The sequence below is a fragment of the Mustela erminea genome, chromosome X (genome assembly GCF_009829155.1).
Source record: "Mustela erminea isolate mMusErm1 chromosome X, mMusErm1.Pri, whole genome shotgun sequence".
Taxonomy (NCBI): domain Eukaryota; kingdom Metazoa; phylum Chordata; class Mammalia; order Carnivora; family Mustelidae; genus Mustela; species Mustela erminea.
In genome coordinates, this window is record NC_045635.1 from 102,835,041 (window position 1) to 102,862,218 (window position 27,178).

At 35.7% G+C, this 27,178-nt stretch overlaps 1 protein-coding gene across 16 annotated transcripts in view; it reads right to left on the bottom strand.

Annotated features, from left to right (window-relative positions):
* THOC2 (THO complex 2) overlaps positions 1-27,178 on the bottom strand; it is a 116,211-nt gene that overhangs the window by 5,699 nt on the left and 83,334 nt on the right. For 4 of the 16 annotated variants that reach the window (XM_032331867.1, XM_032331872.1, XM_032331865.1 and 1 more), the window contains exons 20-38: positions 25,447-25,564; positions 24,697-24,876; positions 23,737-23,901; positions 18,948-19,223; positions 17,390-17,531; positions 16,797-16,954; positions 15,693-15,821; positions 15,224-15,355; positions 14,954-15,138; positions 14,268-14,446; positions 13,908-14,010; positions 12,780-13,210; positions 12,502-12,560; positions 10,975-11,106; positions 5,878-6,015; positions 5,463-5,532; positions 5,223-5,380; positions 3,111-3,187; positions 2,587-2,632 (exon numbers count right to left, since the gene is read on the bottom strand). In XM_032331867.1, coding sequence (XP_032187758.1) covers positions 2,605-2,632; positions 3,111-3,187; positions 5,223-5,380; positions 5,463-5,532; positions 5,878-6,015; positions 10,975-11,106; positions 12,502-12,560; positions 12,780-13,210; positions 13,908-14,010; positions 14,268-14,446; positions 14,954-15,138; positions 15,224-15,355; positions 15,693-15,821; positions 16,797-16,954; positions 17,390-17,531; positions 18,948-19,223; positions 23,737-23,901; positions 24,697-24,876; positions 25,447-25,564 — 2,860 coding nt within the window. In that variant the 3' untranslated portion in view covers positions 2,587-2,604. Of the gene's footprint in view, positions 1-2,586; positions 2,633-2,660; positions 3,188-5,222; positions 5,381-5,462; positions 5,533-5,877; positions 6,016-10,974; positions 11,107-11,777; positions 12,561-12,779; positions 13,211-13,907; positions 14,011-14,267; positions 14,447-14,953; positions 15,139-15,223; positions 15,356-15,692; positions 15,822-16,796; positions 16,955-17,389; positions 17,532-18,947; positions 19,224-23,736; positions 23,902-24,696; positions 24,877-25,446; positions 25,565-27,178 lie in introns of those variants that run through there. The other 12 variants (XM_032331871.1, XM_032331869.1, XM_032331870.1 and 9 more) reach the window with 9 other exon arrangements.

Consider the following 27,178-nt stretch of genomic DNA (forward strand, 5'->3'; position numbering starts at 1 on the left):
GTCTGGGAGCCAAGTCTCAGTACAGCATCTGGTTCACAAAAGGACTCTCAAAAGTTAGCTAAAACCTGACACTCAACAGAGGACCACACATATCAAATTAAAATTGAGATGCTAAAGGAACCTGGTTTGAAGACAAAAATTTCAATTGGCAGGAGTTTTTAGAGATCAAACTAGGGGAAAAAGTTAAAGGCACAGCAACTAGTAGTGTTCAAGAGACTAACTCAAGGAGAGGAAAGATCAATCTGGACAAAAACGTTAGCAATAATAAGTAACAGAAGATTTAGAGAACAAGGAGAAAGGATTTTACAACTAAAAATCATGAGATAGGAAAAGACAACAGAAGATTTTGGAAGCAATCTAATCTGGGTCACATTTATATATTATATTTTCTTATCTCTAATGTGATCATTTTCATTTTCCTGAAATCAGGGCAATATTTACAAATCAATGTCATTTCCCTATCCACTCTTCTCAAAAAAAAAAAAAAGTTCTAGAAAGCAACAGTGGATCTTACAATTAATAACATCTCTGAATCATGGAAATGTGACATTATGCGGCAGCTCTCTTTTATGTAGAATGTAAAATAACTTAAAAAGGGAGCAGCAGATTTGAAGTAGCCTAAAGGTAAATGGTGCCAATCAGAAATGATGAGATTTCTAAAGGATCAAGAAGAACAAGAGAAAGACCTGACCAATCCTAGAATGTACCCAAATAGAAGGAGGCAGCCAGAACAGCCAGAAAAAGGAAAAATCAACCAGAGCCTCAAAAAAATTAAGAGTCTACCCAAGGATAAAGTACAGGATGTGGTTGTCAGGAAAAAAATTAACAGTATGAACATCAAGCCAAATATATCTGAAAAGGATATCTGAATTGAGAAGGTTTGCTACAAGACCACTAATCTAACATTTAATACCCAAACCAGTCTTTTCATGCCTTTGGTCCTGAAAGTTTATCCAAAGAGGTAAAATACAAATCCATGGCCCATGTGAATAAGAACTCAAAAGAAATCTGTAGTAAAACCTTCACATACTGAAAAATAATATTTAGGTACTAAGTAAAGAGAGAATATATAAAATCACAATGAAAGTGGTCAGTCACAATGATTGACCCATTCCTAATAAAGATGTACGTAGTAGGTTTTTTGCTTTCTTTAATAAGGAGACCACGTGAAAGCAAGAAGTAAAAAGCAAAATGCCAAAATAAAAGAAAGTAAAGTAAAGAATAAAAAAAAGGAGATGAAGAGTTTATAGTTTGCTAGGGAAGAGAGCTAGTTTGCTAGAACTGAGGAATGGGCAATCTTTCTAAAGGTTTTCAAGAAAACCTACTAAATTCTAAGTGTTCTCTCATAATTCTCATTTAGCCTATTCTACTACTTAGATAACAAGCAGAGAATAACAAAAATGAAAAGGCACACACCACTTGTTAGGACATTACCCAGGTGGCCTGTTCTGCAGCCAAAATAAATGGGACAAAATCCATACCCTAAAACTCATACCCTTACACAGAACGGGCTCTCACACATTTCTGACTCTTAATTCAACTGTAAATAGCTTTAGTTAACTCTCTGGTTTCATAAAAGCAGCGGCAAATAATATTAGGGGGAGGGTGGAGATAGCAAGTATACTTTATATAGTATATAGAGGTAAATATAAAGTATACTTTATATCATTAAGAAATGATAGCTAATAAGGAAGCAAGAAAATGGGCTATAAAGGAGTTGACAACTTCAAATACGGCCATCTCAATTAAATGTAGAGGGTAAATCATCCTATAAACCTCAATAATCCTAAAGCATCACCAAACAAGAGCTATTCAGATGATAATCTGAGTACTCAAAAAAAAACTATTCTTAAGTTCTGAACACTCTCTTCACTAAAAGTGAACTACTGTACACATATAATTTATTTAAGATGGTTAGACACTTTAAATCTCATACAAGGTAGAATTACCTTGAAAATGAAGTTGCATATTTTAAATTCCAGAACGAAAAGCACAGACCATATTTTCTGGCCTTGCAAAACATGGCCTGTGGTAGCAAATGAGGCATAAAAACTTAGAACAAAAATTTCTGGATAACACATCTGCAGGAAAAGGCCAAAAGAGGAACAGAGAACACTAAAGGGCAAGAAAACCTTTGTTGTGAATATTGGCTCTGTCAGCTAATACCTCTGCTAGCCTCTTCAACTTAACCCCTCAGAGTCTCAAGCTCTTCACCTGTAAAGTGCAGATATCAGCACCACCCACAAGGCTATAGGTACTTAAAAAAAAAAGGTGATTAATTATCCAGAGAAGTTGGGAATGAGTGGTGAAGAGAAAGCCAGATGTTCTTAAATACATCTTGGTGCTAAAAAACACAAACAAACAAACAAACAAAAAAACCCTGCATGGCTAACAGCAAGCTTAAGATGAAAGCAGCTTAAAAATAACTGTGAATCTTGTTTTGCATCTGTACCTGAAGACCTGGTCATTAAGAGTTAGGTGTAAAATTCAAGTTGCACCTTGCAAAATGGATCTAGTTTCTTCAACATTATCAGACCTCGTTTCATATTTCTATCTTTAAATGAAAGGAGGTGAGAAAACACTCACCTTGATTGAAAGTCTTCATTATCTGTGCTTGTCCGAGGACTTATGAGTAGATGACAAATTAAGGGAAAACAACTTTGAAAAAAAAAAGGAATGGTGTCTCAATTTTTAGTGCAGTCCTTCAGTTTGCAGGCCTAATTGGCTCTGACCAGCCTGGTAGCCGCAACTTCCACCAGCTCTGCTCATCTGCTGCATCATCTTGCCCTTCTAATTCCCATGCCCCCGGCCCAAGGGACTCCCTGTTCCCTTTCTTCCTCTCAGTAGTAATACAACCAGAGAGAATCGAAATCCCTTGACGGCATAAAACCACTTCACAGTCACCACAGTAGTTTAAAAAAAAAATGTATCAAGTCTCCCACTTCCGCGTTTCGGACATTTGAGAGGGTTAATTGAAGAGACTATTTAAAAGCTAATAAGCCCTTAAACTTTATTCAGACCACATACTACAAGGGTACAATTCTAAACATGACCAGTATCAAAGCTTTCCATTACACTGATTAAAAACTCCAATAAGATGAAAAGGATATTGTTTCTTCTCTTCCTTTCCTCCTGAACTGTCCCGTTTCTCTTTCTTTTCTATCTTTTCTTTATCATGCCTGGACTCCTATAAGGAATGGTGGAATTAGTTTGGGAAGGGAAAACCAAATATAAAAATCAGCTCCAAATCCCTTTTTATCACCCACCAGCCATACATTTTTCTTCAAAAACGTATTTAATGATGCCAAAAGCACAAGCAACAAAAGAAAAAAATTGGACTTCGTCAAAAACAAAAATTTTCATGCATCAAAGAACACTAGCAAGAAAGTGAAAATACAATGTACAGAATGGGGGAAAATATTTGCAAATCATACATCTCATGTGGGTCTAATATCTAGACTATATAAAGAAGTCTTACAACAGAGCAACAAAAAGACAGACAATCCAATTTAAAAATGGCCACAGCATCTAAACAGATTACTCCCAAGAAGGTATACAAATGGCCAACAAACACATGAAAAGATGCTCAACATCATTAGTCATTAAGGAAATGCAAAATAAAACCACAATGAGATACCACTTCACACCCACTAGGATGGCTATAATAAAAAAAATTTTAATAAAAATTTTTTAAAAAACAGAAAATAACAAGCGTTGGCAATGATTTAGAGAAACTGGCACCCTCATACATTGCTGGTGAAGGAGCAGCAGTCCAGCTACCATGGAAAAATTTGTTGGTTCCTCAAAAAGTTAAACATGGCATTATCATATAACCCAGAAATTCCACTCCTGGGTATACGCACAAGAGACTAAAAACAGGTCTTCAAACAAACACTTCAGAGCAGCACACGAACATTCATAGCAGCACTATTCACAACAGCCAAAGGGAAACAACAAAAAAGTCCCATCAACTGACAAATGGATGAACAAATGTGGTATATGCATATAATGGAATATTATTCAGCCATAAAAAGAAATGGAAGTACTGATACATGCTACAGCATGGAAGAATCTCAAAATATTATGTTAAATGAAAGAAGTCAGACACAAAAGACCACGTTATTATGCGATTCCATTTACATAAAATATCCAAAACCAGTAAGCCCATAGAGACAGAAAGCAAATTAGTAGCTGACAGGAGCTAAAAGGAGAGGGAAATGGGGAATGACTGCTTAATGGGTATGGGGTTTCTCTCTGGGGTGATGACAATGTTTTGGAACTTGATAGACATAATGATTGCACAACACTGTAAATATACGAAATGCCACGGAATTGTACATTTTACAATGGCTATTTTTATGTTAATTTTACCTCAATTTAAAAACACTTATTTAAAAGGAGCAGCATCACTTTTAAAACATATAGAAATTTTTTTTTAAGTAGGCTCCATGCCCAGGATAGAGCCCAAAGCAGGGCTTGAATTCACAACCCTGAAATCAAGACCTGAGCTGAGATCAAGAGTCGGAAGCTTAACCGACTGAGCCACCCAGGCGCCCCAAAGCACAGAGAAATTTTAAAATGATTACCTTATAATTTTTCAAAACTGCTTTTAAGAACTATGACTATGTACAAAATAATGCTTTTGAAACACTTTATACCTTAATAGTAATGACTTGCCTACTTTATGGCAGATGCATGAAATGTATTATGAATATCATCCATGAGTATCTAAGAAAATGCACATTATACTTGGTTTGAAAATCAAATACGAGTTACAAACACAAGTTTATTAGGAGAAAATGTTATAAAAATATTTTTTAAATCACAATTAATAAAGACTTTATGACAATGTAATGATCAGGGAGAAAGAATACACATGACTATATTTTAATCTTATGAATGTAAAGAAACCAAAACACTGCTGGCAAGGAGGAATAAAAGAAAACACAAAAAGAAAGGGTAAAGGGTAAAGCTCAATGAATAGAAGCAGGTGGGGGTGGAATGGAGAGAAAAGGAATTTCAGAGATTAATTCTACTCCCTGTAATTTTGGACCCAATTGGCTGGAATTTCCCCCAGATAACCCTCCCCCACTGCCTCCTCTTCCACCCTCAAATAATTAAGCAACGACTATTTGATTATCAAATTAACTCAGTATTTGCTAAATACTCAAGAGTCAATTTTTTAAGAAAAAGCCTTTTGTTCCACTGTTTCCCTAATTTACCTTTTTGCCACCGGAGGAGATTTTATCCATCTTTTCAGATTTAAAAGAATCGCCACCTTTTTCTTTGCCTGAAGACTTTGACTTATTTTTTTCCTTGTCTTTCTCATTTGGATAAGGAGACTCACATGGACTTTCACTTTTGTGTTTTGAAACCCCCACTAAAAGTATAAAAGAAAATCATGAAAGCCTCTTTCAGTTCAGTTTGACGACAGCTTTGAAAGCATTAATAATTCTACCTACTTGTTCCATTTTCCTCTTTTCGCCTCTTGGCTAAGTCCGGCGGCACTTCCCGGTCATTGTTTGAATGATCCTAGAACCAAGAATTGTGAACTACATTGATCAAGAGTTTATGTTTTTGTTTTAAAATATTACTTTTATACAAGGGCACAGCTAACTAGCATTGGAGAGTATTCTCAGTCCTTTCACATTGCAAAATGACATGAAAGACAAGCATAGTTGGGAGAGATTGTTAGGCTGAATGAAGATCCTTACTACTGTAGAAGATTCAATTCAAACACATTTTAGGGTGAAAATACCAGTTAAAACACCAAATATCAGCCTGCCATGCAACAAACTAGTACTTTAAAAAAGGCAAGAACACACTACCATACACAATATAATGACTTTCCAAACTAGTTTTTAAAAAATTACAAACCCTTTTCCGTTCTTTCCTGTCCTTTTCATCTTTTTTCTCTCTTTCTCTGGATCTTTCCCTCGACTTGTCCAAGTCTTTCTTGTCCATTTCTCTCTCCTTACTCTTGGACAGTGGTGGAGGAGTATGATTAATGTAGAGCTGTTAAATTAAGGCAATATTACTAAAGATTATTAGTTTTCCAGTATCGGCATCATCTGCTTGATTCTTTATTTAATGAAAAGACAATTGGTAGTTAGACCCAAAGTCAAAACTGGTCAGCTGTCTGGATTACAAGAGGTGAAATAAAAGCATGGCACAAATTATGCAAAGACTTCAATTCTTGGCCTTACAAAAATTTTCATTTAAACTCAAGCAGTTCATTCCAGTCTTAAATGAAACTGAGACTTAATGGAGGCTTTTATAGCCCTATTGTATAAGCACCACTACAGGAGTCCATATGTGAAAAATAATGACTGAACTCTCTTACTGTTAAAAAAAAAAAAGATACAAACCTCTACACAATCAGGAAAATTTTAAATAGTTTTACCATCCACTTACAAGGCAACTGATGACAGTGAGCCAAAGTATAAAATAAAACCTCACCATGACTTTACTAATAAGTCTTCTTTGCCTCAGCATATACCATGCATACATTATCCTAATTTTTTTTTGTAAATATAAAGGCTGCATATTCTCTACTTCTGAAAGCACTCCAATTTCTACCAAATAATCACAATGGGCTGCAAAATTTGTCTCACTGGTTCTAAGGAGCTCAGAAAACCATGTGGTCACCTGAGGATGATTAAAAAAAAACTCAGAGACTGAAAAATGATGAACTGATATCTGCCTATTGTTTCAAAAGGCCCACAGACAATAAACAGCCAAAGATCAAAGATGTGCTACCTAAATAATTAAGAGACAACCTTAATAACTTACACAAGTTGTAAATATGGAATCTAGTATAAAAGAAAACATTAAGGAAGTAATCAGATACCTATCCTTATAGCATTTGTAACTGTGCTACAAGCTTATGTTCAATTTAAGACATTACAAGTAATAGGCAGCAGAATATGAAATATAACTCATTACATTAACTACATAATCCTAGATATACCTTAGGAATGAAAACAAATAGTGAGTCAAAAGCCAAATAGTTTAACATGAGGAAATCCTTTGTATTCAAAGGAATACATTAAAAAAAGACCATCAGTTTGAAAATTAAAGAAACACTTATTTTTTAACACCATCAAATATTTTCAATTCAGTTGGCTGAGAAATACTGCCATGGCAATGCAGAAGTAGATTCTTTAAAATGTCAATGTTTAAAAGTTGATGATCAACTGAAATAGACAAAATGTTTATTAACAACAAAGAGCAAAAGAATGAGAAACAGTCATAAAAGCACTTATCCAAATGGTACTCTTGCTGGGTCAATGCCCTATACAACGCTTCAAGATTTTCTAATTGTGAGGTTTATTTATATCTTAAGTTAATATTACTTTTGAAACTGATAAGACAAAAGAAATAATATATTCCTACAATACGCAAAGATTTCTCTAAGGGAAGTACTGCTTAGTTCTCCTGATAAAAGAAAAAAGGGGGGTGTGATTACAAATAAGTACACACAAGCATACGCACACACACATGCACATGCACACACACAGTACTCAAGAATGAAGTTTTTAATTGTGCCTAACTTCAATTCTGTATTGCAAGGAATTGGGAAACTTATATATTCTGACTTTAGAAATGTACCTAATTCTATTCATTCTTCCTACCTTTCTAATAATAGTTCTGATCACAAGACTCTTTTCCACAGTAACAAGCAGTCTCTCACTGCCTACAGAATAAAATGCATACTCCTTAGCTTAGGTACTTCTTCACAACCTTTGTAGAATTATATCCTACTATGGGGCAACCCAATGCACTCTATGCTGTGGCTACCACTGGGTCCCTAACACTATCCTTTCCAGCAGTTCTCTTCACCAGAATGGTCACTCACATTTCTCTTAACCTCTTAAAATCCTACTAGGTTTCAAAGACAGCACAAAAGCCATCAGCACTTCAATTGTCTCTGAACTCTGCAACTCACTTTCAACTTACTTTCTGATGCATTCCTATATTTATTATTTTATATTAACCGTTTTTTGTGACAGGCATTTTCTATTAATTTCATGTCACTTACATTTGTCCATAACAGTTTCCAGTATGACATGGAAGCTTGTTTTTTCTACTTTAACACACTTCCTAGTGCCTTATACACAACCGAGTACTCAATACGTGTTTGCCAAACAAAATAAATGATTTGTTAAATTGATTGGCATATAATGTTGATGGATTTTGCTTTTGATTTGCTTTTATTCTTAACATTGGGATCAATAAGTCCAAAAACATGACTGATTTTCAAAATCTGTTAACACTACTACACTGACTTTATTAAGGCTACAGTATATAAAGATGGTCTCAATTATAGGTTTCCATTTGATTGTAAATCCTTGTTTTAAGATGATGAACAGAATTAAAACCTGAATTCTGTTTCAAGTGGTCACTGTTGCTCTCCTCAATTACAGAGAGGCATGGGTAAAGGGAAATGCTTTTCACACTTCATCAAATGTAGCTTCTAGGTTTGCTAGTTGAATACACGAGTGACCAAACTGGAAAAACGCCAATTGGAAATTGGGGGTGGAAGGCAGACAGACAGAAAAGATTTGGATATTAAGCTAGATTTTTCTCCCGTTAACAAATCCCACTTGAAAAGCTAAATCTATGTATTACTTTTACCATGGATTAGAAAGTAAAAATAATAATGCAATAAAAAAAGATCCCAGGGAAAAAGCATTAACTAAAAAATTAAAGCATAGAAACAATTTTATATGTACACAATTGACAACAGAACATGAAAAAAATAGACACAGATCATTCAAATCCTCTAAAAAGTAAAAGCTACCCCAGAAACAGTAAGGGATATAGATGGTCAATTTTAAAGATCACCCAAAGTCTGGTAATGTTTTTTTTTTTCCTAAGACATTCATATGCTATTGAACCTTCCTAGACATATAAAAATGCAGACCAGTAATCTGTGGATACTTTACCAAGCTCCAAAGGCTTAAGAGTTCATTTCAAATAGTTATAACACCTAATCATATCACCGAGTTAACTATACTGAGCCCTAAGGATCTGAAAAGTGGTATGAATCATGTGATTTTTACAAGTGCATTCAGCACCATTTTCAAAAATTTCTGGTTGAATATGGAATAAATCTATTGAATTTTAAATACCAGAAAATCACTATCTTTTTTCAAAGGGGGAATAAAGAGACTGACTTAAAGCATTATAATTTTAAAAACAAGGCAAACCCACTAAAGGAGTTAGGAACCCGTTTCAACTACTGCTGAAATGGGTGCTAAGAATCAAGGGACCACGGCGCCTGGGTGGCTCAGTGGGTTAAAGCCTCTGCCTTCGGCTTAGGTCATGATCCCAGGGTCCTGAGATGGAGCCCCACATCGGGCTCTCTGCTCAGCAGGGAGCCTGCTTCCTCCTCTCTCTGTCTCTCTGCCTACTTGTGATCTCTATCTGTCAAATAAATAAATTAAGTCTTAAAAAGAAAGAATCAAGGAACCTACATTTTTTTGCAATTTTTTTTTCATTCTGGTAAGAATACTTGAGGAACCTTAATTTCAGTCCAAGTTTTGGTACTACAAACAAGTTATGTGCCACTGAGAAAAGATCAAGAACTTTTTTAGTTTCTTATTTGTCCAAAAGACACTACCCTCCTGCCCTACCTACCTCACAGCACTGTTATGAGCATGAAATGAAATAACGTGTTTATCTCACATGTTTTATTTTCAAAAGGCTTTCACAAATGTAAGAAACCATAATTTTCATCACTGATGAGAAATTCCAGTTAACTGTAACAGCAGGTTTCAAACTGCTTCAAAGTATGTTTCAGGAAATAAATACTCTCCAGGTAACATTGTTAACCCATGAATTTAAAATAGCTCACACAAGCCACTGGTTTAAAACTGACATACACAGTCCCAAACTGGTTATGAAAACCAACTGTATTGCAATACATACTTAATTTAGCCAATAAAAAGTTTTACTTTAAAAGAAAGCATTCACACAGTACAGCTAATACTCTTTTGATTAATACAGTATATTCTAAAAACAATGCTACAATTTCAGGACAAAGGCACATTAGCTAACCTAAACTATTAAAAAATTAGTGCTTATTGCCCAATATCCACAGACATTTCATTATAAAACTACAGATCTAAAAGCAGTTTGTAATGTCAACTGCCTTTGTTTCAAAATTTCATTTTGTATTGGTCCACCAATAAGAGATAATACTTAGCAGATATAAGAGGAGGCAAAGTAGAAAATCAAAGTGAAAGAGGTACAAATTTTATAATAAGTAGACAAAATAACATGAACAATGGACAATTCAACTACAATAATGAGGTGAACTCTGTAATAAGATACACAAACTGCACATTATTTTTAGAAGAAGAATACTCAAGAAAGTAGAGTAATAGGCAAAAATTAATACTGGCATGTAAACACGATCATCAAGTTGAGTATTCCCCGCCAAGAGAATGATTAGTTGACATTAACCAGATTTCTTAATATTCTGCTACAACCACCAAAAAGGTAGCTCAGCAGAGGCAAGAGAAAGAGTTTTATGGACTGAGATGGGCTCAGTTTTTAGAACAGTATGTGAATGCATCAAATTCCTTTTCTGGTCTTTTGGGTTGTCTAAAAAAAGTCAGAAAACAACCTGACAGATTTGTTTCGAGAAATTAAATAAGCTTACTCCCCAAAACAAACCAACAACCCCTTCCCCAAACCTTAAACTTATTTCCAGATTTTGAAGCATAAAAGGATAATGCATAACACAGCAAGCAAAGAGAGATTATAGAAATGTTGCCACATTACACACATTTGATAACAATCTCCTTAAAAGGGACCGCTGTCATCCATTGTTTCAGTTGTGATAGGAATTTTTAAAGGTTATTCACTAGCTTACTGAATTTACTAGAGTGAAGGTATCTATTAAATAAATGAAGAATTTTTGTTTGTTTGTTTTACTTAGGCATGATGATTTTAAAAGACTCAAACCTTTGCTGAAGACTCCTTGAGTTCGATGAGACTGTCCTGTAGAAAATGAATGGAGATGACAGGTGAGCTGGCATAGTTCTCAGAACCCAGAGGAACTTTGGGAAGTATGGCTGTAACCTGGAAATAAACCAGCTACTTCTTGTGAGGATAAATCTTGTGATGTCAATTATTATATGAATATCAACAACAGAAAACAAAAGCAAAACCATGTAATGGAACTGTAATGTTAAAAAAACTAAATTATATGTACTCAACATAACAAATAAAAAATCTCTCTGCTCATAATTTAAAGATAAATGTCAATGCCACATTTTTCATAACACAGTACTTGGCTATAAGTAATGTTAAAAGGCTTTAGAAAGCAAAACACTTTTTTCCCTCCACAGAAAGTTTAAAACAGTGGAGGTCACTGTGGAAGAACATTATCTTACATTTTCATACTTGTTCTTTAATTGGGAGGTTTCAAATTTTACTTATAACTCTACCATAAATATAGACATGTTTAATCCTAGCCAAAAGACTTAGTGGCATTATATTAACAAGAAAACAAAATGTATTCTCTACAAGAGTAGTCACTTTTTTGCAAAGTGCCTCTGATGGTGAATCTCATGCCTCCCACAAAGAAAGCACTTTAAAAAAAGAAAGAAAGAAAAGGAAATCAATTACGGTATTTCACCACAGTGCTCTTGATGAAGAATTAGTTAACTTACAGTTTTAAAAGTTCAACGTACTGCAAATTCAAAGATTCCATGAAATTAGATGACTTTAGAATTAAAATTAAATATGGAGCAAGGAATGGCTACCCTGAGTCTTCAAGAAGGCTACACCCACGATTTTGTGCTGCAGTTGAATGCCTGGGGTTTCTCTTTGCTGGGTGGTAGGATTGGATGCCACATCTGCTTTTATCGTAACGCAAGGTTCAACTTGTTGGGAACCCAATGGGTATAAACAAACCTCCAAGGGAAGATACAACAGAAGCTGCATGCTCACTGAATATACACAACTACAGGAGAACTGATCACCAAGGAGACTTTAAAATGGAACGCCTTTCAAGATTCCTTCTTAGAAGGCACACATCGGTATGATGCTCATCAAGAAGCTTGATGAATTCAGAGGTATCTTGTTTATCCTGTATCATCCAGGAAGTCTTCAGTGCTATATATTCTTCAATATTTATGCTGAAAAATAGGCTTCATTCTGCTGAAAAGATTCATTTGCTTGTAGCTACCATTGCACTCCAAAAAAGACTGCTTAAAGCAGTGAGGCACTTCTGGGTAAAATTTTTCTTGCACTTTGAAACACTATAAAATTAGTGCTAGGTCCTTGAAGTTTTAATATTTTTATAATAAAAATACTCAATAGGAAAAAATATCAGTCCACCAATATGTAAAAAATTCATTTTCTAATGCAATATAAAACCTCCAGTGGCTCCAGTGAATACTTGGCACAAGACTTGAAGGAAGTCAGGACACGTATTCCAACCAGGTGAGCCTAACATGGACGCTGCCTTCCTCAGGCTATACTAACCTTTACTGTTGAGGAATGTGATGGAGAAGGGTGGGTATCAATTTTGCGGCGTTTTTGTTCTGTTGGTACAAAAAGAAATGGTCACAGTAAGATAGTGTTCTTTTTCCAAGCACTTTAAAAAAAAAAAATCACCATTTAAAAATTCACCTTTAAGTCATCAAGTATCCGCTCCCCCCAAAAGTCAAGTCCCTAGGTAACTTGCCAAAACAAGGAAACAAGAACCAACTATACATTAACAAGAACCAAAAGTAAACAAATATAAATAAAGGCAAACTTGCCCCTTTCAGGCTCTGCAACATCTGATCGGGGAACAGGTGACTTCAAGGACCCAGAAACTGGTGTTTTTTCTCCTCCTTTAACATTTTCCTTTGATTTCATTTCCTTTGCTATATCTCTTTCTCTGGATGGCTCCTTCTCTCTTTCCTTTTCTTGAATCGATTTTGATTCTACATTGGGGACGGTGGTTTTGAATTTCTCATCTTTAGCTTTTTCTTCCTTCTTGAATTTTTCTTTCTCTTTGTCAGACTTAGGTGTTCTTTCCTTCGTCTCTCTTGCTTTTTCATCTTTGTTTGGCCGCTCTTCCTTCGGTTTTTCTTTACCATCTTTACCAAGTACCCTGGCCTCTGGAGTAGTAGCTGGAGTCTTTTCTTTTTTCTCTTTTTCTTTCTCTTTCCCTTTTTCTTTGTCATTTTCTTTAACAGCTTTGCTGCTTAAGAATAAAAACATGAGATTTTAAGACAAACTGTCATAAAAAATAGCCCATGTTACAAATTGTAAAGGGTTTCTTACTGACTTCAAAAATACTAGAAGAGTAGCCCTTTGAAAACTAAAGGACTTTAAAGACAAGTGAAAAGAAAGTACCACTTCTTTTTTTTATTTTTAGGAAGTACTTCTTTATTCAGTAAATAATAAATGACCAAATTCATGAACAGCAGATTAAAAAAGAATGATTAAAATGATGTGAGGCCATTTTCTGTATGTTCATAACCTCTGAGGATTACTAGGTCACAACCAAAAATTATCCCACAAGCCGACCAACGGTGCTAATATCAGAAGCAGGATTACTTGGCTGGATGGATCACTGGTCGAAATTTGTGTAGGCTTCTCTTATGTTCATTATCCTTACCCAGAATGCCCACAGCAAGCACTCAATCCTAAAATGTATTTCTAACTTCACCACTTACCTTCACCTATGTAACTCAGGAGGGGAAACAATGTCAGTCTCAGCATTATATAAAACATAAGGAGGGCAGTTAAGCACATCATCAAACTAGGGGTACATATAAAATTTCAAGGTCCAATGTAAATGACTTTCATAGTATTCAAATACCAGCCTCTTTCATTCATGTCTAATGAGGTTAATCATACAGGAATTCAGAATTCTGACATACAGTCAGTGCCCCTACCTGTTAGAGCTACTGTTTCCATTGCTTGAATTCCCTTTCGGTGTGGCACTAGAAGCTTTATTAACAGCTTTCACACCACACTGAGATCTCTCCCTTGATTTATCTGAAATAAAGTAAAGTTTTATTTGACAAGCCCCTAAATGTAAATAAACTACAATTTCAAAGCAAAACGATTAGAGATTAATTAGAAAGAAACAAAGGGCTAATTTCTTCTTGACAGTTATATACTTCTACCTAAGGAATAAACTGTAATACTAGCCAACATTTTATTTGTCATCTTATATAAAACATCTTATATAAAACATCTTAGGTTTATTGAAACAAAGCATATTACTTATAAATTTCTACAAATAAGCATACCAGTCTCCTCAGTACTGCTTTCATCCGACTTAGATGCACTTCCTATCGACGATGAAGAAGGCCCACCACCAGGCCCATTTTGTACACTGGCAACTGCATTCCTCGGAGGGGGGTCTTTGTGATGAAACTCATTTTCAGGTATCATGTATGACTTTCTACTTTTCAACTGCCCAGAGTAGCTGAAAGTCGCACAAAGTGTTTAAATATACAAATACAAATCAAAAGCACAAACTGGAGTTTAAAAGAATAAAACTAGCAAGTTATTCACTCTGCTACTTCGTTTCAGAGAATAAAAAAATACTAATTTTCAGTAAGTTTCTGAAGGTCTTTATAGAGAGCCCCAGGTGCTTTCTTAAAAAATAAAAGTTTCAATGTAAACTAATCCTTAAACTAAGATGCCTTTTTTCCACTACTGAAGATCCAAAACTCAACTGACGATAAAATTACATTTCCTTCAAACCAAGACATATTGTATATGACTTTTGAAACTATCATCCAGTATAGACCGGAAGCTGATAATCAGAAGTGACAACTCTCACCAGCCTGTGGGAACATGATCGCATAATCTCCCATAATCTCCTGAAGTAAGGCAGAAGATAAACTTCAACACTGTAAAACATTTTAAAGTCTTCAGAATGCTTCTGTCATCTAGTCTCATAAATCACATTAAAGTATAATTGTGTTACCCCATAGCCAATGCATATAGATCTGGCCTCTTCTCTTTTTCTTCTTGGCAGATTTTATGCACTCTTCTTTCCAAAGCCTGACCCAAATTCAAAACTTTTGGGTACCAAGGAAGTATTTTTGTTAGCACAATCAAGATATTCCTGATGTGAGTATATTCGCCTGTTTCAAGGCAATGTACGGATGCCTACAACAAACATTTTAAGATCTATTATTATAAAAGTATAAGTATAAAGAGAAAAACAACCTTTAAGAAACATATTTTTTTTTACCTTGGTTAGTTTGTAATGCCATTTATGTACAACATGTCGAAAATTTTCATAGTCTAACTGGTCAGCTTTATTTCCACCATCAAATCCAGTGGCCCGCAATATAGTTAGGAATCCTGGATAATTTCCACATTCCTTGAAAATAAAGGGGGGTTGTTAAAGAAAAATTCTGTTCCTAAACTAGCAGAAGCTGAAAACTTAAGTGGACTAGATTAATGATTCCACACAAAAACAAGATGTGTATTTGAATGACAGGTAGTTTTCACAGAAAAGTTCAGTTTATTCAATGGTATGAATTTGCAATGTCAGTCTGAGATAGATTTTTTAATATCTATCACCTTTTAATAATGAATGAATGATGTTTAAATTTTAAACACTGTTTTACAACTGAATCTTAAACTCGGCTTCCCTTTCAGAACTGAACAACCTAAAGATTACATGGGTAAAATGTAAGGGTGTTTATTAACCATACCTTTTCATACGTGGCTCTGTCACTATGCCACCTGGTCACAGTCTCTAACATGCAGCAAAGAAATCTCCCATATCGACTAGCTTCATTTTCGGTACAGCTTGCAACTGTATAAATTATATCAGAGAAAACCTACAGGAAAAATGTTTGAAAAATAAAAACAAAAATGTTTGAAAAATAAAAACAAATTAATTTATTTATTTTTCAAATAAATAAATCAAAACAAATAAAAACAAGGTCAAAATTAGTTCAAAATAGTAAAATGTTGTTATAGCAAATCATAGTAAATTAAACAGGTTAGTTTAGTCAAAATGTATCTTCCCTTTCTATAGTCACAATTCCAGAAACCTTTAGAGATTTTGGCCTTTGTGAGTAAATAGCACATTCATAAAGCAACAATAAACTTTTATTTTTAAAAAACTGATTTACAATAACAGTGAAAAAAACTATCATTATTATTACAACACAACTTCTTCAATGAAGACTTAGCCATAGATATTACTGGAGTTAGGAGGACAGTAAGCAGAGACGAGGCTGACAGAAACTAGAAATAGGCAGCTGACATGCTATGACATATACTACATTTTTAAACCTCAAATGCAGTCATTTACTATTAAGAAAAAAGCCAGATGCAAAAATACATAAATGTGACCATACTGAAAAGCATCCCTGCTTTTATGTATGTGTGAAGGTATAAGCTGTTTTGTTTTTTGAGGGGGAGAAGGTGAAGGTTAAGAAAAGAGTTCTATTATGACAAACATATAAACCCATATTATGAGTTAAAAGATTAACTAGGAGTGCCTACTACATGTCCAGCACTATTCAAAGCACTTTTGTGTACAGTGACTCGTTTAATCCTCACAACAATCTTATGAAGCAAGTACTATTATCCAATTTTATAGGTAAGAAAACTGAGGCACAGAGAGGTTAAAAAACTTGCCAAAGATCATATAGCTAAAAAGTAGCAGAGCGAGGATTCAAGTTCAGGCACTTGGCTCTTGAGTTCATGCTTTTAACCACACACACAATTAATACCTCTATAGATTATAATGTTTAGCTATCTTTGTGTGAGACTTTTTTTTTAAGGTTGCAATAAAAAGAACTTACTCGATCATAGCAAAGAAGTGTGGAAAAATTTGGAGTTTTCTGTTGATGTACCAATTCAACAAAACGAGCACAGTAAACAGCATCAATTGCTGAAAAAATACATCGAGGAAATATACACAGCTGTAGAAATTTTGTGATGGTCTCATTTTTGGTAGATTCTAAAAATAAGGGAAGAATATATTAAGTGGTAAACTTCTTCCTCAAGTGCCTCAAGACCTCTAAACATGACGACATATTAGTTTTAGTGTAGAGAATGCTACTAAAAAAAACCCACAAACTCTTTATAGTTTGTAACCAAAAGGTCATGCTTGGAATAAAACTTTCATTTTCACACTATGGGCATAAATTTTCTATATATAACTTCTCCAGAAACATGATCATACAGAAAGGTTGTTAGTTAATTTCACCCGCAAACTAAATAAGTTCCTTCAGTGAACATGTGAGGTTGGCTCTGCATTAATAAATAACCAAAGAATGGGACAGTGAACACTGAGCTGAAATACAAACATAATACACTTCAATACCTCTGAAGTTATAGAGGTTTGCTTTTGTAATTTGGCAGTAGTAGGAATGTAACAGTTCCAACAACTTACTTGCTAAAAGCCAGTTGTCCTTTTCCAGTTTCAGTCTCTGTAGAACTCGCTGTACATGTTCCATCTGTTTCTTTTCTTCTTCAAGAAGCTTGTCCTGAAGGGCAGTACAACGCTCTTTCTCTTTTTTCTTTTTATTTGGAGGCTACGAAGTATAAGTTAGATACTTTTCTAACTACACGCACATTACCTCCCTTCCTTATAATTAAAAAATTCAGAAAGATCAGCGCTGGTATTTTATATTAACTACTTCACAGGAATATTGAGGAGTCCACCTGAATGTGCTTTCACCACCATTCAACAAATCCGAAATCTGGTTTTCACATCAAAACAGGCTATGGTTTGTCTCCCTCCCAATCCCATCTTGTTTCATTTATTCTTCTCCTACCCACTTAAACCCCCATGTTGCATCACCACTTCCTCATATCAGGGAGATCATATGATAGTTGTCTTTCTCTGCTTGACTTATTTCGCTAAGCATGAAACAAACTGAGGGTTGCTGGGGGGAGGGGGTTTGGGAGAAGGGGGTGGGATTATGGACATTGGGGAGGGTATGTGCTTTGGTGAGTGCTGTGAAGTGTGTAAACCTGGTGATTCACAGACCTGTACCCCTGGGGATAAAATATATGTTTATAAAAAATTAAAAATAAAAACAGGCTACCTTCCTAGCACTGATACTTTTAGTCTCAAGCATCAAGTCATCTTTGACTCTTCATTCTCCTTCATTTCAGCATCCCAACTGCTTAAAAGTCTCATGCATTCCCACTACCTCCACCAATAGTCTATGTTCTCAGTACTTCACAATGAATTACCCTAAGAGCCACCTCGCTGGACTCCAGCCTGATGCCAGTCCCTTCCCCTAACAAATGCATCTTTCAAGCCACTGTCAAGGGTAATCTTTCCAATACACCGTTTTTTACCATTATCACTTCCCTGCTGAGGAATCTAATACAGCTCCCAATTTTATCAAGTCTTCTTTTCTATACTCTGGTTTCTCTTCAGATTGCATAAATCTTTCGCCTTTTACTAAAGTCTTCTTTTCTAACTTTAACTGCTCTACATAATCTGGTCCCACCCTAACCATTCAAATTTATCACTAAACCCATTCACTACAGTAAAGTGGTCTCTTAAAACCTTAAATTACTTCATACCTTTGCTAGAGCTAAATGGCCAATCTGCCTCCTTATTTCCAAACCTAATCTATCTTCAAAGCCTATCCAGCTCAAGACTCACCTCTTCAATATAACCTTCTCCTAAAGAGTTCCCCTTTTGGGAACTCCTACTTTTCTTGCAATTGGAGTCCCATGGATCGTTTTAAGTTGCTAACACAATCTTCAGTTAGAAAAAAAAGGCAAACTCAAATACCTTTTGTGTGATCATAACTGCCACATATTCACCAAGCCCCTGCCCCCACCCACTCAGAGGTCACCATTAACTCACTTAGGAAAATACTATATAGCAGTAAGATCATAGCTTTAAGGAACCTGAACTAAAACAAAGCATGGGTAATGTCAAATTAATACCGTGAAATTACTGTACTTGAGCTACTAGAACCACCTACCATTTCCTGATTGTCATCAATTGCTTTCATCTGGACTTTAAGTTTATTGACTTCCCGTTCATAGCTGGTGTGTGGAACTGCAAGGTCGTACATTGTCAATGACCAGAATGTGGCATAGAACTGAGGGCTGATGTCATCCCAGACTTTGGAAACATGTAAGGAGACCACTGCTTCATGGACAGGAGCCATCACCATTTCACATGATGTAATGTACTTATGAACTTTATGTTGTTGTTTACTTCCCTTTTCTGACTTTTTAAGTTCATCATATTTAGACTGAAGATAAAAAGTAAAAACAAACACAACACAATTTATTGCACTAACCTTCATAGTATAAAAGTCTATGTTCCCTTTTCGAGAATCAGAAGACAACCAATCAAAACTGTTGTAAGAATTCTAAGTTCTTACCAATGACATTTATTTTAAAATCATCCCTGGAAGCTGTTCTCATCTTTAGTCCTATGTGCTCACTAGGAGCTTTTAAGATTCTTATTAAATCTGACCTGCTGCATAATAAATAGAGTATGTGTACCGCCCTCCACCATCCATATCCCCAACTGTACTCTCTCTTACCACCACGTTAAGGATTGAACATACAGGGTTTCCACTTCTGCTTTTAAAATCTTCAAGGAAACCAAGTAAAGGGTCTTAACACTGGTAAAGAGGCATAATGGAACTAGTAACAGCCAATTAGCACAAGATGCTTTACTACTACACATAGCCCCTATTGGCCATTACAATTTGCCAGTTAAGAAAGTGGATCAGGAAAAAAAAAAAGTGCATCGGGGTGCCTGGATAGCTCAGTCAATGGAATGTGCAATTCTTGATCTCAGGGTTGTGAGCTCAAACCCCACGTTGGGTGTAGAAATTACTTGAAAAATAAAATCTTTAAAAAAAAGAGTGAGAAAGAAATTGGATCAACATTAAAAAAGGCTATGAGAAAGTTACTATAAGACTGCTAAGTAGGGTGACTGACTATCCAGGTTTGCCAGGGAATGAGGGGATTCCCAGTATGTAAGAGTATAGTGCCCAGGACGAACTGGTTACCCTACAGCTAAGCTAAATAAGACATTCTTCTCTCTTTTTTTTTTCTAAAGATTTTGTTTATTTGAGGGAGCCTGTGTGGCTCAGTGGGTTGAAGCCTCTGCCTTCGGCTTGGGTCATGGTCCCAGGGTCCTGGGATCGAGGCCTGCATCAGACTCTCTGCTCAGCAGGGGAGCCTGCTTCCTCCTCTCTCTCTGCCTACCTCTTTGCCTATTTGTGAACTCTCTCTCTGTCAAATAAATAAATAAAATCTTTAAAAAAAAGATTTTGTTTATTTGAGAGTGAGCATGCTCGAAAGAGAGCAAAAGCAGTGGGAGGGGCAAGAGAGAAAGGGAAAAACAGACTCTCCACCAAGCAAGGAGCCCAACATAGGGTTCAATTCCAGGACACTAGCTAGAATCACGACCTGAACTGAAGGCTGATACTTAACCAGCTGAGCCACCCAGACATCCCTAAGTAAGACTCTCTATGAATGGATATGGTATGTTAAAGTTTAAAGCACGTGGGAATTGACACGCAGCTTTTTTAGACCAGACTGGTTTATCCTAATTTGCAAGAGTCGGAGGAAGGCCATACTCTTAAGAGTATGAGGAAAAGAATCTGTTAGTACAATGGGAGGGAGCTACCTATTAGTTCATAGAGTGTAACACCAAATGTAAAAAAGAAAATAATACAAAGTGTTGTTGCTATTGTCTCTCATGTCCTTCAGTCTCTTTAGGATGACAATTTTGTTTGTGTTAGGCATCATCCCTGAAGATGAACCTAAGAGGAGATCTAAAACTCACTTCTTTTTGTTAGAAAAGCATTTAAATCATCAGTTTGTGCTACACATGGAACCCAGTACTAGAAGGTCACAGGTCAAAGGTTCTACTTCCAGTTCTGCATTGTGGTAGGCAAGATTCTTGGCTCCTTACACTCTACCTGTCTTCTCTCCTAAGTGCCTCTGTAACCCAGGCTAACTGGACTGAAGATATAGAAGATATACTAAGGGTATATCTTAGTTTCAGAGGGTATCTTAAGCAGCATCTTGCAATTATTATAACTACAATCTGAGAATCTCTCAATTTTTTTGTAAGTGGAAAGATTTACCTTGTTACCCCCATTTTAGAGAGCATGCTGATAATTACGGAGACCACACAGGTGAAAAACTACAAACAATATTACTTATGAAAGAGAGGTCCCAATTACATCACAGACCTTAGAGATCAGGAGCAAGAATAAGGAAGTGTTTTTGCACTTTGAGGGCAGGTCCTGGTCGATGATAACCAGTATCAATCTATGTGAGGCAGAATGACGTCTGCTAAGATTCTAATAAAACATAGGATAAGCAGAACCGAAACTACCTGTATAGGACTAATTCGGGCAAGATCTAGAACATAAACTGGAGGAAAGCCTTTCTTTCAGTACTGTGTTACATGGTGGGTCTCAACAATAGAACTGAAAATTAGGTTTATAGGTATGCAAGGGTAATGATGTGGTAAAATAGCCCCCATCTCCCCAGTCCTTGGGTTCTGAATCTGTCACTTTTATTGCTAGGTACTGACCTAGTGCCGATCTAGTTAAAAAAAAATTTAGGCTTGATCAGAAAAGACAACTACATTTCACATTTAACTAGGATGAATAGTTCCTGATCTAAAGTTAGTTGAACTCCCTCTTCAAGCTTACACCTTTAGTCAAATGGAGAGGCATAACACTCTACATCTCAAGTCACCCAGTGCACTACATCTATAAAACAGAACTGATATCCACAGTTATTGCTATATTTCTAATTCCTGTTCAAAAAGCTCTTGTTGGCCCAATAACCTGAACAGTGTATGGCTGGCTGAATTATTCCCATTGAGAGCCTACTCAATTTATCAATTTATGGAAGGTCCTAACAGTCCTCCAATACCATACCCTCTCATCAAAGGCTCTTCAAGAGAGGCTCTCACCCAAGAAGCAAAAAGCAAGGATCCCCAGGAAGTCTGGGTGTCCATCCAGTGCAACCAAGGTTGCCAAAGAACTCCTTTTCCAGAGGGTGTTATGTGGCCTATTGGTTAAAAGACTTACCCCTGATTTGGCTATATAGTCACCTCTACAGAATTCTTTGTTTTCCTCTGCAACCCTGAGTGGGAAATGACATTTCTTTGTTTAGATTTTTTTATCTCTTAAATGACAAAGACACAATATTTTACAAAGGCTACAGAAAAGGTAGTTATTGATATTAATGATCTACTCCGTTCCTGACCTGGAAAAATTCAGGCAACAAGGTGTTCCTGTTTGCTAGGCTTCAATATCGCTGATTAGTGTATTCACTTCTCAGTAACGCACAGGGCAGGTCAGAATTCCTGAAATGAAGCAACTCTCCCACCTCAGTCCTTCAAGAAATCAGGTCCCCTGCCTGCTGTATAGTTGAGACTTATCTACTGAAGGGTCAGGTGACAACGCAAGACGTAACTACACAAAGAGTGCACATAATTTTCTGGATTGAAAGATTCTAAAGGTAGGGAAAGAGCCCTAATACTACCCCCACCCCGTCCCCTTTTCCCTTCTAGAGAATATAGCATGGTATTGCTATGTAAGGCTAATCAAGTGATAATTAAATCAATTAACAGTTACCTGTTAGAGGGAAGTGTGACACTGTAGCAGCTGATATGTAAACACTAACAGCTGATGGTCAATTAAATGATCAATTAGACCCCAAATTTCTCAGTCTCTTTTTTCCACACCTCTATTACACAACCCTATGTTCCTACTGAGAACAAAGAAGGGATCCTAGTTTAAGAGAAAGGACCAAGATCTTCCCCCTAGAATCTGTAGTGAAAGCCTTCCTTGAGCAGTACAGACTTAAAACCACCAACAAATGAACAGAAGGGCCAGAATTCAAGCCTACACAAAGATAAAGAATATGCTGGGGCTCCAGTCAGAATGGAGAAGTACTATAGTTTCCGAACATAGGCCTGACTGTGGTCTGAAGGAAAAGGAAGAGTCAATTCCCATTAAAGGTCACTGCTTTGCAGGCAGGAATCCAGGTGGCAGTTAGAGAAGAAGAGGGAGGGCAGTCTCCTCTTGCCCCAACCATCCTTACAGTCAGTACTGGGATGCCCTACTTGGGAAGGCTCTGGTTTGCTTCTGTGCTTTTCTCTTTTTAGTTGTCTCATTTAGGTGGAGAGAAATAAAACAAGAACTAAGAATACCTGAGAAGTTACAAAACACAGCCTACAAGAGTTTTTAGAGTGTTTGGGGATGGTTAGGTCTTACTGTCTGTCTCAAGGTAGTATGAATAGCAAGTCAACTGACAGGGATATTATACCTGAGGAAAGAGGATTCTCTGTATTCAATAGGAGTTTTTTGCAGAGTCACCAACCATATTTTCCTCCATCAGAATCAATTAGCGCTTGTTAAAAAAATAAGCAAAAACAAAAACAAAACAGAAATTCCCAGGTACTACTGAAGGTTACTACATTAGAATCTAGGGAGGGGACTGAGTCTCAAAGATGCTTCGATGGTGACTCTCATCTGTATTAAGGTTTGACTGCTACAGTTCTACAGGGCCCTTAAGATATCAACCTGGACAACTGGTGGTATAGTACTAGTAAGACTTACTTTTAAAGGGAGCATTTTCATTGTACACTGTTCAGAGATGAGTACTAACAAAAGAATATAACTCTCTAAGAGACATAATCTGTATCTGTGTCAAACTAAAATACATTTACAGTTAAGAAATAATTCAGAATCATTCTTGAATGGCAGCAAAGACACTTACCGAAATATGGTGTGCATACATTGGCCTAGACAGGAAAAATGCTGCATCATGGGGTGTATGAAATTCATTACAGAGCACATCAATCGAAGGCACTCGCTTTATATAATCTTCTGTGCTTAGATTAGATGCTAAAAACCCACCGAACTGTACCAAGGTATCATGACACTAAATTTAAAAATAAGACAAAAAACACAAATGTGCTACCATTTTATGAAACCAATATAAAAATTTTCCAAAATGATTATAATATCATTTTAACTGTATTTTGATTAACATTTAAGAATTCAAATTTTACAACTTAAAAGAACTTTAGAGACAATCAATAAACATCATCATGAAATCATATTACCAAATAAAATGCGAAGGCCCTGAAAAGCTGATCAATCTAAGGCTTTAATAGTCAACAAATTCTCAAGTTCCAAGCTATTGTTCATCACTTTTAGTAACAGGATATATTAACCCTACATCACATACAACAATTTTATGTATACAGAATTTCCTTGCCCTTAAAAGAGGAAAACTTCATTTATAAAATATATGGGATCTTTTTTCCCTTCTAATATAGTTGTTGATAAACATATTTTGTAAGCTAATCACAGGTTTTACTGCTTAATATTTATGGATTTATTTTATAAAGATCACATCTACTTTGTTCTGATTGAAATTTCAGATTTCTGGAGATCAGAAAAAATATGAAGAGCAAAATAACAACTTGGAAGTTAACCACTTAACTAGTAGTTAACTAGCAGTTCATACTACTACATCTCCTAGAGTCTTCTCTTAAGTACCGTAATATGCATAGAAATAGCCCCTATTTCCAGAATGTCTAGTTTACATTAGAGCTGTTTCATACTCATCTGATGTCCAAAATGACATTTTAAAAATTTTATCACATTCCATCTTTTCCATTATCAGGATAAAAAAAAAATCCACATAAACACAAAAGCCACTTTAACTTGCCTGATCATAGAGTTTTCCCACAAGTTTCAAATGTTTCTCTCCACCTTCTTGGAAAATTACTCCATTCCTCTGCTGAGCCATAAGCAAACAGAGAGGAAGAGCAAGATCATGGTCCAATAGCGCATCCTTTAATCTCTGGGAGGATTTTTTAGTGTTTCTTATCTGGCCAAAATAACCACCCTGCATAAGAGAAGACATAAATTTACCAGTGCACACTACATTAAAACAAGCTTTCTGATTTGAAAAAGACCCTGAAAAGGCTGTTACAATCCTGAAGATAAAAAATTTTACATTCCTTTCCTTTCTTCACAAATTTTAGTGATACTGTTGTTGACTACAGTCACTAGCTTAAAGATAGCTGTCAACTGTCTTTCAACTTCTGCATATTTTCCATTTTCCACCTTGCAGTCCCTCATAAAGGATTATTCTTTATTTGCTATGGAACAGATTCAACAATAGAGTAACTATATTCAGCTTTACACTTGTTAGGATATCAAGGACCACAGAAGACTTGATATTTACTTCTCTTACAGATTTAACACTGTCTTTTATACTTTGTTTCAGCTTTCTGAAAGGGTTAAAGTCACTAGTATATCTCAGTTTTTGAAAGGGAGATGAGGGCAGTCATGAGGGAAGGGTACATATGACTGACATTTGGTTTCATGTACTTTTGTGTTGTCTGGAGTCGTTCGTATGTCCATGTGTATATCCGAAACGTAAAAAATCAATTAAAAGATTAGTAACTCTCACCTCAGCTTTTAATTGCTCTCCACCAGTCATGGCTTCTAGTTGCTCCATCGTCATTTCCTCTGTAATTTCTATTCCTGCCATTTTTTGTACCACTTCTTTCAATATAAGCAGGTCAAAACTATTCAGAAAAAATAAGAAACAGTCTGTGTTGAAACTTCAAACATAAAAGTGACAATATATACTATAATTAATATGTTGAGAATCCCTAAATTATTTGTATATAAATATGAGGAGAAGGGGCTAGAGCAGTTATTAAGGAAAAACTGCATTTCCAGAACTATGCTGAAAAATATTTGGGGCATGTAATGGGTTTACGCTTATTTTAACTTCTTCCTTGGGAATAATTTCAAACTTACAGGTAAGATGTAAAGACAGAAAATAGTACAAAACACACCCATATGCCCTTTCCCCCAACTTCACCTATTACTAACATTCTTACTCCTGTTCACTTTATCAATTGTGTTTTCTCTCCCTCCCTCCCTTTCTACACACACACACACACACACACACACACACACACACACACACTTTTTTTTTCTTAACCATTTGGGAGTAACTTATGTAGTATGCAACATCATTTTAAAGGCACATTTTACCCCTAAAATTCCAAAGGATGTATTTCCTAAGAATGAATTTCCTAAGAATATAGTCTCTTAACATAACCACAGCATAGTTACCAACTTTAGTAAACCTAACACTGATATAATACTTTATTGTTCATATTTCATTTTTATCAGTTTGCCCAATAGTCTTAACATGTTTTTCACTTTTTTAATTCAAGTATAATAAACATAGTTTATATTAGTTTTAGTTAGGTACAACATAGTGATTCAACAATTCCATGCATTTCTCAGTGTTCATCACGGTTTAAGTGAACTCTTATTCCCCTTCACTTCTTCATAGTGTTTTTTTAATCCTCCAGTACAAGGTAGCCAATACATATATATGATGGAATAAAGCCATCTCTAAATAATCACACACACTTGGAAGGGATGGAGGGAGTGAGGGAGTGGAGAAAGAAAAGGAAGGGAATGGAAGTTCCAAGTTGTGGTGTATGAACCTAAGACAACAGCCTTAAGAACATCTGTTATTGTGCTAATAGTTATGCATTTTAATTCTCGAAGTTTAGAACTGTCAATGAAAATAACAACTTATGACTTTCAAGATCTTCTTTAATTAGTTAAGTAATGAAGATAAAGTAAAAACCTTCTTTCCTACAAAACAAATACAGATGTTTTTCCAAAGGTAAAGCCAAACATACCCAAGACACAAGTTAATAACAGACAAAAGGCACAGTTTTTGAAGATTCTTAAGTGCTTACTCTCTCACCTTGTCTGCCTTCCCTAAACACAGTTTATGAAAATGAGAGCCTTCATGCAAATTAGTTTGCAACAAGTACCCAAAAAAGTTTTAATTTTTCTTTAAACTATCTTTTAATTAAATACTATATTCATAGTACAGAAAATTGAGTTATAGATTTAAAAATAACATTATATTCTCCTGGTCCATAGACACAGGAGAGTAAAGTGTATAGGAATGGTGGAGAGATGCACAGCGTGTCAATGATATGCTGATAAAATCCTAAATCTAAATTTTTAAACTTTTCTCTAATTCAAAATAATAATTTGTCACAAATTACTTAGGTAATACTTGTGTGGAACACCAGATAGCTTTACAAATTTTTGTTCGCTTTCTCCCAGAAAGTTTTGGAAAACAATTCCTAGTCCTTTGA